Source organism: Mus musculus, chromosome 12, assembly GCF_000001635.26.
Source record: "Mus musculus strain C57BL/6J chromosome 12, GRCm38.p6 C57BL/6J".
Taxonomy (NCBI): domain Eukaryota; kingdom Metazoa; phylum Chordata; class Mammalia; order Rodentia; family Muridae; genus Mus; species Mus musculus.
Window position 1 is genome coordinate 108,164,629 of NC_000078.6, and position 13,211 is coordinate 108,177,839.

The 13,211-nt window shown below is 42.4% G+C and overlaps 1 protein-coding gene across 12 annotated transcripts in view; it reads right to left on the reverse strand.

Moving 5' to 3' along the window:
• The window catches only part of Setd3 (SET domain containing 3), a 72,915-nt gene that overhangs the window by 58,198 nt on the left and 1,506 nt on the right, over positions 1-13,211 (reverse strand). For 5 of the 12 annotated variants that reach the window (XR_003950066.1, NM_028262.3, NM_001364270.1 and 2 more), the window contains exon 2: positions 435-544. Coding sequence is in view for 5 of the 12 variants with exons in the window: in NM_028262.3 (NP_082538.2) it covers positions 435-537 (103 nt within the window). In the remaining 7 variants the exon portion in view is untranslated. Of the gene's footprint in view, positions 1-434; positions 545-2,644; positions 2,768-13,211 lie in introns of all 12 variants that reach the window. The other 7 variants (XR_003950065.1, NM_001364266.1, XM_030246811.1 and 4 more) reach the window with 2 other exon arrangements.

Consider the following 13,211-nt stretch of genomic DNA (forward strand, 5'->3'; position numbering starts at 1 on the left):
AATGAGATGTGGCATGGGAACACCTTCATTTTTCAATGCTGAGATCTTACCTCAATTCATATCTTAAATTTTCTTAATGGGAAAAAATATATATAAATAACCTGAGGCCTCCAGACAGGAAAGCAAGCATGCACAGCAGTCTCAGCGGTTAAGAGCATCGACTGCTCTCCTAAAGGTCCTGAGTTCAAATCCCAGCAACCACATGGTGGCTCACAACCATCCATAATGAGGTCTGATGATGGTGTGTCTGAAGACAGCTACAGTGTACTTACATATAGTAAATAAATAAATAAATCTTAAAAAAAAAAAAAAAAAAAAAAAAGAAGGCCCTGTCCCAGGGAGCCCTAAACCCCTGCAGAGGAGTGAAAGGCATGCCACCCGTGTGGCAAGGACAGCTGGTGGGGTGGGGGTGGGGTGGGGAACGGAACACTTACTCTGCAACAGCTCACTTGTCAGGTTCAAAATTTCCTTTGGTGACACAGTGGCTGTAGCCCCAGTACCTGATTTCTGAGTTTTCACTCGACTCTTCTTACCCATTTTCTGACTACAAAGAGAGAAGAGACAAAGAAATGAAAGTTATATCATCAAAGAATAATAACAAGAAATGAGATGTGGCATGGGAACACCTTCATTTTTCAATGCTAAGATCTTACCTCAATTCATATCTTGAATTTTCTTAATGGGAAAAAAATATAAATAACCTGAGGCCTCCAGACAGGAAAGAGAAGCATGCACAGCAGTCTCAGCAGACAAAGTGCACGCCTTCTCACCCACGAAACCAGGGCAGAGGCCGATCCTACTCTACACAGTGTAGTTACACTGAGTTTCATGGTGCATATTGATGCGTTACTGCAGGACAACTAGGGGATAGTGCTTACCAGACACACACACAGTAGAGGAAGGTCAGAAATACTAGATCCTCCGTCACTTTCTTAAAACAACCACTTGCCATAATGATAATTTAGTCCTCCCAGACAAACACTGAAGATACATATTTTGGATAACTAGTCTAATGCCCATATTCTGTTCCATAGAAAATCCAAAATGCTTTAAAAAGTAGGCACTGAAGACAAGCTTCACAGGCCATGCAGACCCTGGCCTTGTACAGGGTTTCTCATCTCTAGTCAGTCGTGCACTTTTAGCCACATGAACCTTGTGCCAGCAGACACATGAGAAATGACTAGGATAGTCACAGATAAATGAGGCAGTAAGACAAAGGACATAACAATGGCACTTTGAGTAAAGACCTTGAGGAGCTGACATATATGTCTACAGGAAGCAAGGCTTAGGCCATTCACAAGTAGAACCTGGTGAAGCGAGTCAGCAAATAAGGGGAGGCCCAATGAGGGGGTAAGCTCCTTGCTGAGTGCTAGGACTTTCAGATCCAATTGTTTAGAAAGAAGTTCACTGTGGTAGCACAGGATACCCCAGTGACACTCCATTTGTGGAGCCCTGGGATGATGACTTAGACCATTCTCAGGGAAGACACAATGCCTACTTTGGTCACTTATTATAATAATTAGATGAATGGGTTGATGTTATAATGGGCATGGAGTTTAATGGTAGAGGACACAACCTGGGTTTAATGTGCAACATCAAAAAGGGAAAGAAATGACTATCTGCTATGAAGAACCGTGATAGGACAAAGTTTAGAATGTGATTCACCAGCCACACAAAGAAGGCAGGTGCTAAAATAGGAAAAAAGCATTCTTTACAAAGAGATCCCACCTTCCCTTTCACATCTAATGCATCCAATCACACGCAGCGTACCTTCAATCTAGTTAAAGGGTGTGAAGCGCTGGGTGTCTGTCAGTCACCCTGGATACTAGGGCATCAGTACAGCATGTGAAACAGTTAGGAAACTAAAAGCAAGGAGCTGCTTTGAGATCAAAAGATAGGCAGGGGCAGGAGGAGGAGTTTAAGCACTTCTTCCTATGAGTCCCAGAGGGAGGCAGGTGCTCCCTCTCCATCATCACTGACACTTAACTAAGAACAATGACACAGGCTACACAGAGCACCAAGCCTTTCTGTGGGAATCAAGCCCACCCAGATCCATGGAGGTATGGTACGTCTACAACGAGTCACAGAGCCGGGCAGTGGTGGCACACGCCTTTAGTCCCAACACTTGGGAGGCAGAGGCAGGCGGATTTCTGAGTTCGAGGCCAGGCTGGTTTACAGAGTGAGTTCCAGGACAGCCAGGACTACACAGAGAAACCCTGTCTCGAAAAACAAAAACAAAAACAAAAACAAAAAAACAAAAACAAAAACAAAAAAAGATTCACAGAACTCAGCCTGTAAGAAATGAAAGCCACCAAGGTTCCCAGTAGTAATAACTTTTTAATCATACTTCCAAATATAGCAGACCTGTTGGCCTGCAAGAACTGTAGAAGCACACTATTGGTGACATGCAACTGGTCTCTGGCTCCAGTCCTATTGTCAAGACCTGCTATCCTGTGACTCTCCAAATGACTCAAGATCAGCACTGTGAGAAACAGCTCTTAGACCCTTCTGCTCTTAACAGCAATGGCCTACAAAAGCATGTTGCTCCTCCCCAAGTGGTTTAGTGATGCCAGGACTGTAAACAGACTTTACTTCCTAGATCCTGTGTCCCTCAACATCCCAGTTCACTGGTGTGTTAGCCTACCTGCAAGGATTCATTCAAGCAGCCACGGCAACCTCCCTATATTCAGTGTCTGCCCTCTATCAGGCACCACCGAGTTAAGATCAGCTTCCCGGATGATCATGTCCTTTCTCTGTCTGAGGTCACCTAGCAGGTAAGAAATTTAAGCTATAATTTACACTGAGCAGCATCACTCCCACACTGCCTCCATTTATATACCAGGAAGCACATGGTAGTTCAGGGTCAAAAGACCTTAAAAGTTCTTCCAGACCAACAGGTTTAAATACTGGTTAAATCCATCACAAAACAACCCCTGCACTGCAGTCACTACCCAGCTCACACCTAAGTGCTTCATTCTACATCCCTCCTGCTTAGGCTCTGACAACAGTCTGTGTCTCTCCATGGCCAAACCCCTCTCTGCACTAAACCATCCCTTCCTCCCCTATCCCATTCTACAGCACCTTATGGGCCAGCTGTCCAAAGGCTCCCAGTCCTAGTACTCATTGCCTATACCTTTGAATACATCCCTCCACCTCTTTCCTGCCAGTCCTCGCCCAACACCTGTCACGTGTTCATTCATCGCTGCTTCTTCTCAAACTACTATCCCCTAAAAGCTTCTCCAGTGGTCCCAGTCATAGTTTTCTGTCCTTCACACCCCTGCAACTTCTTGAATGTTCTTCAGTTACTGTGGTACAAGACTAACGCAAAGCCCAGTCCTCTCCATATTGCCCGGGACACCAGGCTCCTTGAGGGAACTCTCTATATCTTATTTATATTCCTAAGTCCAACCCTGCAGCTCAGAGCTCAGCATAGAGCAGTTGCTCCACAGTGGATACTACACTAAGCTGTCAAGTAAAGCATTCTCAGAATTGTAATGGGTGATCCTACAGGTGCTGCCCAAGCTTCTATTCCCTGGAGATACACAGAAAAGGTCGAATACCTATTCTGTGTGAGAGACCATTAACTATGTCACAGTGGTGTGAAAGCACCAGTGTTCTTTGGCAGTAACTGTCATACAGCTAAGTACAACAATACAAATAAAATAATTAAGTCCAAAAGTGGCCAGCTTCTAGAAACACTGATAGACACAAATGTATTAAAGATAAAACTTGGAAACCCCGTCAGTAATTTAACCTTTGGAAGTGTGTGTGTGCGTGTGTGTATGTCCGCACGCCTTCTCTCTCCCCCAAAGTCCAAGCTCGACCCTTCTCTCCCTGACTCCAGTCTCTTCCACTATTGTCCACAGTTGGACTGTACACAGCTTCATTGACTTATCCACATGCGACACAGTTTCCACCTCCAGTAAAGTGAGGAGACCATCCAGTGCACCCCAACCACCTACCAGGCTCTTTCTAATCCACAGCATCTCCAGAGGCATCACCTAGCTTACCTTCCTTCTTTCTAGTCCCCTTTACTAGTTTCCTCTTCTTGAACTTTACATACACAATCTTGTTTATATACTGTACAGGTTTCTTTTGCTCAACTTAACACCTGATCTCCCAGCAAGTTCACCCTACTCTACCTGCTTGGCTTCACTCTAACTATCCTTTACACTACTTAGCTCCATGGGTTGGTCTGTGTTCTGGAACACAGCCATGTCTCGTTAGGCTTCTGGTATCGTTTCCCACATACTTTGAGACCCTGCAAAAACTGTCAACAGGGGCTGCCTTAGGGAATCCTAAGCTCTTTCTTGAAGCTATCACTCCTATGAAAATCAGTGAGGAAAGTTCAAAGGCAAGGTCATTAACAGATGATAAAGGCTTGGTTTATATTAGGATTTGGTCTCTTGTTTCTTTGGACTGCTTCCCTCCCACAGTCCTGCAGCTTCTAAGAGACAGGAAGTAATCAGCGCTGGTCCACACAGAATCTCCACTTACAAAAGGGAAGGAGAGTAACTGTCTGGTTCCTCATCAGAACACATCTCCCGAAAGCACAGGATTCTAAGTTGGGCAGTCTCTTAATCTGTTCCACTCAAAAGGTAAGTGTCGGGGTTCTCATATACAAACTATACACAGTCATGAAACAATGACTTCATGTTTCATGAGTTCTACTGAAAAATGAGGACAATTCCTAAAGTAAAAATATACATTTATACAGGGTGGGTGAGACACAGCTTGACCATTGTGCATATATGGAAAGACTTTCGTATATTAAATAACAGAACCTCTGGAAATACATTCATATTTTTTGTGGTTTTCTCTCTCTGAAAGCAGCTAAGCAGGATATTATTTGTTTCTGGTACCAAAGGAAGAGCTATGACCAAGCACAGCTGGAAGCTCAGGGGGAAAGGGGATACTTGCGACAAGGGCCACAAGCATTTGTCCATGTGGCCACCACAGCTTAGTAAGGTCGATACTGAGGACTCCAGCTCTTAGGAAGCTGAGAGGATGCTGTGACTTGGCCAAGAGACCAGAGGCACCAAGCAGCAGACCCCAGCTTGAAGCCATGGATCAGCTGCACCATCCAGGCTGACTCTAAACATAAAGGCACTTGAGTAAACAAGCTCCCCTATCCCCTGGGTAGGCAATAGTGACCAATGTGAAGGACATCAAAACCAGGGAAAGCCAGGCCTACAGGTCTCAGCATTGAGACCAGAAATTAAGTCACACCCAAAGCAAAGCGGCAGAGATAATTCTCCAAATGCCCAAGTAACAGAAGACAGAGGGCAAGGAAGTACAGTGTAAGAAGGATGACTGAAAGAATCAGGTAGTAAAGTCGTTTCCTAAATCCAATTCTGCTTTGACAGTTTTCACTTCAAAATTCATCTATGCTGTGTGATCTCCCTAACCTTGTGGATTTGAAATGATTACCCAGACTTCACACTTGTGATTCAAAACTTTGCTACACACAATGGTTCATTCTGTGATTCAGTTAACTTGGGTGCCTGTTGCTTCCAACTTTTAAACAGAGCTGTCAAAGAGGTACCAAGCACATCTTTAACAGTCTGAGTGTGTGGGGGGAGAGGGGGTAGGTACTCACTCACCAGTGTCCTATAAAGACCAAATATTACTAATACTCCTTCTACATATTCATGTAAACATATGCTAAATTAAGCACCTATGCACTTACTCTTTCTCTATCCCTTTCCCCCTTGCTCTCATGAGAAATGTTAGCTGAGCCAGGCGTGGTGGCGCACGCCTTTAATCCCAGCACTTGGGAGGCAGAGGCAGGCGGATTTCTGAGTTCAAGGCCAGCCTGGTCTACAGAGTGAGTTCCAGGACACCCAGGGCTACACAGAGAAACCCTGTCTCGAAAAACCGAAAAACAAAACTTAACAAAAAGAAATGTTAGCTGTATAGCACAAGGGTAAGTGAAAGATACTCTCCCCTGAAGTTTAGACTGAAATAGCATATGAACTATCATGGGAGAAGCAGAAGTGAGGCCTAAACAGCAACCACAACAATAAGTATTACTTTAGACAAAGGAAGGAAGGGAGGGAGAGAGGAGGAGGGCGGGAGGACAGACAGACAGACTAGTAGGGAAACCAGCAGAGTTTCACTCTCAGTTGGCACCTACAGAAGTAGGCCTTGCTGTAAGTCCACCCACCTGTCTCCATTCACCACCCAGAAGTTTATAGAAGGTACAGGACCCTCAAGCCTGGCCCTTTTAAGTCAGTATAGACTACTTAGCAAGCCAAACAGCCACCTCCCTGCGTAACAGACAGGGAAACAAACATAACTGTTAATTGCAGGCTGACTGGCAAGAAGGGACAACTGTGACTACTGATAACTTCCACCATTTAATTATTTCCCATTCTAATCTATACAGGGAACTAAATAGACCATACTTTGGGGACCATGCTAGAGGAGGAGGTGACAGGGTAGAGGCATTATTACACAGTATAACTCATATGTACTAATAGATGACATTCAGTTGCAAAAACATGACTTGCATTCATAATTAAAATGGGAAAAAATTATATAAACTGGACATTGGCAAAAAAAATTACCCTCTCTGGTAAAAATCTATTAGCTGAATGGGCAGGCAACATCTATGAAAGAACTAGTAACCATGTGACTAACTTGTACAAAAGTATAAACCCCTGATTCCAGCCTGCCAGCAGAATATCTCTTTGACAACCATGCATGCCCTCACAGAAGCAGTGACCTGAGCTAAAACTTGGGCTGTCTTCTACAGCCCTTCTTCTGCTCCCTGCCACCAGGATACTTTAATTAAGTTCTTCCTGAAAATGCTGCTTTGAAATAAGTACAGCTAGAATAAACACTTTTGATAGTAGGTATTTGGCAATTTGCCTAGGAAACCTAACTCTGACCCAGCACCATCTGCTTCTCAATGTAGTTTGCACTGACCCAACTTGGCAGCTGTGTCTTCTGAAGGAGGTTCTGTTTGTGTGCTTCTTCCTGCTCCAAGCTTTCAGCTGTAAAATACACCTGAGGGGGTGAAGCCAGCCAATGTGTATAGAAGAACAGGAAACAATCCCTTCCCCATTTCACTAACTATTCTGTAGACCATGAGAATCAAACATCACAATGAAGTACACACAGAATGGGTTGGGAAACAGAAAGACACAGGGCAACATTTTCTGTCCCAAACCCAGCACTGGCAAGGTGCTTCATGGTGGTGCCTTCCTTGGCTTCACGTGGTGCCAGCTTAACTGGAACTGACAGTTACCAGAAGCACACTCTGGCTTGGCCCAGAATGCCACACCATAATAACTTAGACCAGCATGCCATGCTACAATAACTTACACCAGTGTGGCTGGTACCCACCAACTGGCACAACACTCCGGAATCAATGGAGGTGCTCTATGCCATAGACTCAAAGGAATCAAGAAGTCAAGGCAAGCAGTTCAAAGAACGGATTTTGACTCAGTAGCTACTTAAGTACCAACAGAAACATAGATCTAAGTTTTAATCTCTTTACAGAACAATTTGGACTATTATATAAATGCAGCGTAACTAGAGAATTCAAAAAAGTTCCTTTCCACAAAAATATTGACTATTTTTCCAGAAATTTAAACAATAATTCTAAATTTTAAACCATCTGATTGTCTTTCAGCATAAAAGGTTTGAGCTGTTAAATTATAAGCACACTGAGGTTAACTCCTGGCTTCTTGACTGTGAGTGGATGAACCCTGAACTCAAGCCTCCCCCATGGCAGTCAGCAGAAGCAGCAGCATGAACACCATCAGTGACTACTGCATCCATACAGCAGGCATCAGGAGTGTCTGAATGCCATCAGTAAAGTGAGGGAACCAACCAGATCAGCCTGCAGCTCTACAGCTCTAGTAACTGCCTGCCCAGGTCTAATTACTTTAACTTCAGTGAGGAATAGCTGACAAACTGAGGGACCTGAAGAAACAGAAAGGTATCCATCTCTTCCTCCAAGTGACAAGCCAGACCATGACAACTGGGCAAGCAGGCTGAACACAATGGAGTATCAGTTACACTTGGGGGAAAGAAATCTGTCTTTGTCGGAACTATATAAACTGGTCATTGACAAAAAATGACCCTCTGTGGTAAAAATCTATCATCTAAATGAGCAGGTGACATCTATGAAAGAACTAGTGATCATGTGACTAACTTGATTCCAGCCTGCCAGCAGGCTATCTCTTTGACTACCGTGCATGCCCTCAGAAGCAGTGACCTGAGCTAACTCTTGGGCTGTCTTCCCTGCTCCCTGCCAGCAGGATAGACCTGCACGCTGAGATTAGCTCTACCTTTTCTATCTGCTGCATCAAACCCAATGTTCTGTTATCTACACCATCCTTCAAATAAAGGAATCTACTCAGTCCCCACGAGGCTCCTATCTAAAATAATCATCTAAAAATAATAATAAAGTAAGGAGTCAGGAATCACTTCCATTACAGCTCTCTCTAAAACAAAGACAACAGTGTTAAATGGTGACAGGACAGCTGTAACCTGCTAAATCACCTTGAAGGCACTTACAATCCAAACATGAGATTCTAGATTCTAAAATTACAGAGCATCAGGACTGGAAGATACCTTTGAGATGATTATGTAAACCCTTATGCACAGCATTATGTCACCATCAACTGTCAATGCTTCACTATCCACCATCTGATTCTAGTCTGAAAACGTGGCTGGCTAACAAATTCACAACCTAAAGCACTCCATTCAGTCTTGGAGTCCTCTGATTGAAGAAGGTGGGCTACTGATGGCCATCAGTCCTGCCTGCTCACTTCTGAAGCAGTCTCTTACTTGTAAGCTACTCCTCTGGGACCTGTCCAAATTCTGTGAAGATGGCTTCCATGTTCTCCTTTTCCAGGCTTCTAGTATGTCACCCTCCCCAACTTCTCAAAAGTGAACCAACTCTGTACACTGCCCTCCAGAGAGCAAGGCAGCAAAAGTCCTTCTGAGGCAACCTGAGGGAGTCACACTTCAGTGGTACTTCTGCCCCACTGAAACTCATCTCAACATCTTACTAATTTTTGTAAGGTTGCTCCAGGTGGTTTATCAACCAAGAAAATCCATTCTCTTGCCCTGTGTATATTTCTTGAGTGTCTCACGGGACACACAGCCCTATTATAGCCTTTAAGATGAGAGGAGATCATATAAACTTATGTACAGAAAGACAGGTGCACTATACTAAACCTGAATATTCAAGTGAATGCAATAATTCTGCTGTTAGGTTATTTCAGGGTGACATTCCAGGCTACTGAAACCATATCATTCCTGCCATGTATTGTGGCAGTTTCCAAAATGACGGTTCTCATTCTAAGTGCATGGCCTGGACACACACTATCTATCATGGACCCAAGTGACCACCTTACACAACAGATGAGACAAATATCATTATGAACCTGTCACAGGTAAGAAAAATTAATGTATGTAACATGATAAGTTCAGCTGGTGTCAGAGCTTCATGAGTACTTCTCGACCATGGATTTTATGGATAAGCAATCATATATTGAGGATTTGGTTCAAAACCAGCCATGATCACTGCTATCCCTGATGTTCAAAAAGGCAACATATTCTTGTAGTAACAAAATATATGGGCATAAGGATTTTCTCTTTGGTTTTTCCAAGGATAAGGCTATTTTGTTTGTTTTGTCCAAGTATGCAGGAATGACTTCAGTTAAATATGGGACATGAACCAAACTTATAAAGGAACTTCCCCCAATCAGACAAATCTTCCTTCATCTCTGTAATTCACATCCTTGTTAAAGATCAAAAACCTGCAGAAGCCATGATGACCATGACAATGGTAATTAACAAACCAAAAACTTCATTAGTCACTAATAAATCCTTCAGAGTCAAAGCAACTTTAATAGTTCTTTTCATTCCTGATCTTTACTTTTTCTTAGTTGTACTTAGAAAACTGTTGACATTGAAGTCAGGCTTATTTTCTAAAACTTAAGTTGTTAAAACCTCCCAGTTGTAAATGCCTTTAAGACCACACCATGCCCTAATGAACTGTAATCTTTAAAATGGAAATGAATTGGGAGACTGAGACAAGATGAGTGCCAGCTCGGGGAGAGCAGAGGGGTGGGGAAGAGAACTTAGTGTAAGGCACCTGTCTGTCAGCTACTTGGAAACTTGAAGCGAGAGTCAAAAGTTCAAGAACAGTCAGCCGATGGTGGCAGATGCCTTTAATCCCAGCGCTAGAAGGCAAAGGCATGTGGACCTCTAAGTTTAAAGCCAACCTTTAAACTCTACAGAGTTCCAGGACAGCCAGGGCTACACAGAGAAACCCTGTCTTAAAAAACAAACAAACAAGCATAAAGTTCAAGGACAACACAACACAGCCTACCCTAACCTTACCTCACAATAAGAGCTTTTTAAAGGCCTAGAGATTTATACCACTTACCTGGGAGGTCCTGGGCTCAACTCAGTACTTCAAAAAGAAACTGAAACTCAGAGTCACAGACAGTGTTAGCCCTAAAACACCAAGTATTACTGAGTTCTGGGTATGTGCAAATTTTATGGATCAATAAAAAAGAAAAAAAGTATAAAAGCACTACTGTCAGCCAATCACTTGTACTCTCTCTATCCCATCTCTACTTCTCTAGACAGTTTGAACATTTCTTCCAGCTCTATTCATCCGCTCTCCCTCCCGCCCAAGTCCATTACTGAGACGAGACTTGCCAAAAGTTAAACATTCCCTTTGGGCTGGTAATCAGAAATCACTCAGTGTCCTTTCAAGGCCTAACTTCAGTGAAATCCTTGTCTCTACTAACAGGAAAACGATTTGAAACAAGAAAGGAAAAAAAATCTAAGCTTTTATATTGAATTTTATGCATAATTATTTTATTTCATTTTTTTTCACTTGAAACTTGTTGATACCTGTTTTGTGCCCCAGTCTTTCTTTTGTGCCCCAGATGTGTTTAGTTCTAAAACCTAGAGGAGATTCCCAAGTGGAAACAAGGTCTATGAAGTTTATTTCTGGCTTAAGTTACCAGACAAACTTAACACAAAAAACTATTACTGCATACTCTTCTAATTGAAGATTTTTTCATGAGACTACTAATATATTTAAGCTTTGTCTTAACTTCCTTGTAAGAGAAAGTGCATCACTAAGGGCTAGAGAGATGATTACTTGGCTAACAGCATTTCATGTTCTTTCAGAGGACGTGCATTTGGTCCCTGACAGCCACATCTGGCAGCTCACAACCACGTAGTAAATCCAGTTCTAGGCAATCCTTTTTTTTTTTTTTTTTGACCTTCATGAGACCAGGAATACATACTTAACACACACACAACACACACACTAATTTTTTAATCAAAAAATTTAAAGAATCAAAAGGTTGTTAGAATGTTTAACCAAGAGAGAAATTACTGTAGAATTAATATTTTTATTTCTAAATGATTAATAACTCCAATCTTAAGGATAAGGAAGAGATAAAACGAAAACCAATGGAAGAAATCAATTTTGTGAAATAAAGTAGCAAAGGTGCAAACCAGAAACCCTGAAAAATAAGAGACCTTTACTATAATTAATAATCTCAAGTGGTGAATACAAACCAGAACGAATTAGTCTCATTATAGTAGAAGTAAAAGGCCACACAGCAATTCCAAATATCCTCCTCTAACAGAAAGTGAGTCCAAACATAATAGTGAAAATCATGAGCTAATTGAAAAAGCAAATACCTGGCCACAGCTGCTCTTTGCAGCAGAACAATATATTCACTGTTGTGTTAAAATAATCTAATTGTAACAAATGGTTCCTCTGCTTCTTTAGAACAACACAGCTTGCCTCCATTCCCAGGACTTTGCTCTAAGAGGAAACACACTGAAATTCGTCTGCTCCAGGAAAATCACCAGGCTCAGTAGCCAATAGCAGGCCACCACTTTCTCAAGATGGGAACTTTCCAGCAAACTACACACAACAAACACAGTTCCATTTCTAGCAGCTACTTCTGAGTCAAACTGAGACAGACTCTGTAAGTAAAACAGTTCAGAAACTTGGAAAGCCTCGCTCGCCCTGCTTGCAGGGGCCATAGTGTATTTCACTCACAGTTTTACAAACATTCCATCCTCACAGCATCAATCAGTCCAATGTTCCATTGCAGATTCAGCCACCAGCAGGTGGAAATAGGTAAGGGGACAGACAAAGTTCACCACTACTGAACATATAATACAAAGCTCTTCTGGTGACTACTCCCTGAAGGACACAATGTGACAACTATTTGCATGGCAGAGACATTGTAATAAGTACTGGAAGCAATATACAGACAACTCAAACCTTGAGAGAGGTTAGTGTGCAAGTTAGATGCAAATACTTCCCCACTGCATATAAGGTCTGAAGCAGTTAAGGGTGGGGATAAGGACAACCTCTGTGGACTGGGGACTCTCCTAGATTTACTACAAGCAAACCTACTCTATGTGTTCCTGGTGCAACTATGTTGAGCACAGTCATCTTTAACATTCTCTTTTAGGTGATCAAGATTTAGGTTACTGACTGTTCACCACAGTGCTGAACATAGAAACAGTTTTCTAGTGGTTGACCTATGGAACAATAACAATAAAAAACTGAATATTGCCTCCTCATTGTCTTATAATCACATGGCTTCTAAAGAAATGGTTTAATCATCTTTAAATTTGGCCTAAATATGCATCACATAAAAAAGATAGTCAATGACAATGATATGTTTGTACTGAAGATGGAATTCAGGCCTTCTCACACAATAAGCAAACACTCTAACACTGAGCTAGATCCCCAGCCAGTCAGGGTCTCTCACACAGTCTAGGCTAGCTTTAAACCTAAGATCCTCCTGCCTCAGGCCCCTGAGTAGCAAGGGCTAATGTTAGCTATGCCACAAGGCCCAGCTAACAGCATTTCAGTGAGAATTTTACTGGACATTTATAAACAGAAAAGGAACAGAAACCCTCATTGCTAGAACCCACATCAGCACAATGTTTGGATCTTCAAGTCCAGCATAGCTCCACTGAGATGTTTGCACAGTGAAAAAGGAGGGAGAAATAGCAACTACTTCCCTCCAAGGGAACTAGAGTTGCATATCCAGATATTAGTAATATCTCAAAAGAGAAAGGAACGCACGGTAAAAAGAAGGTAGGGGCAATAAAGACCAAGGTTGTTTAGAGTCCCAGTAAGATGTTCTTTTTTTCTGTAGCTTTTCAGAACTTGGTTTTGCAAACTGTTTTCTTAA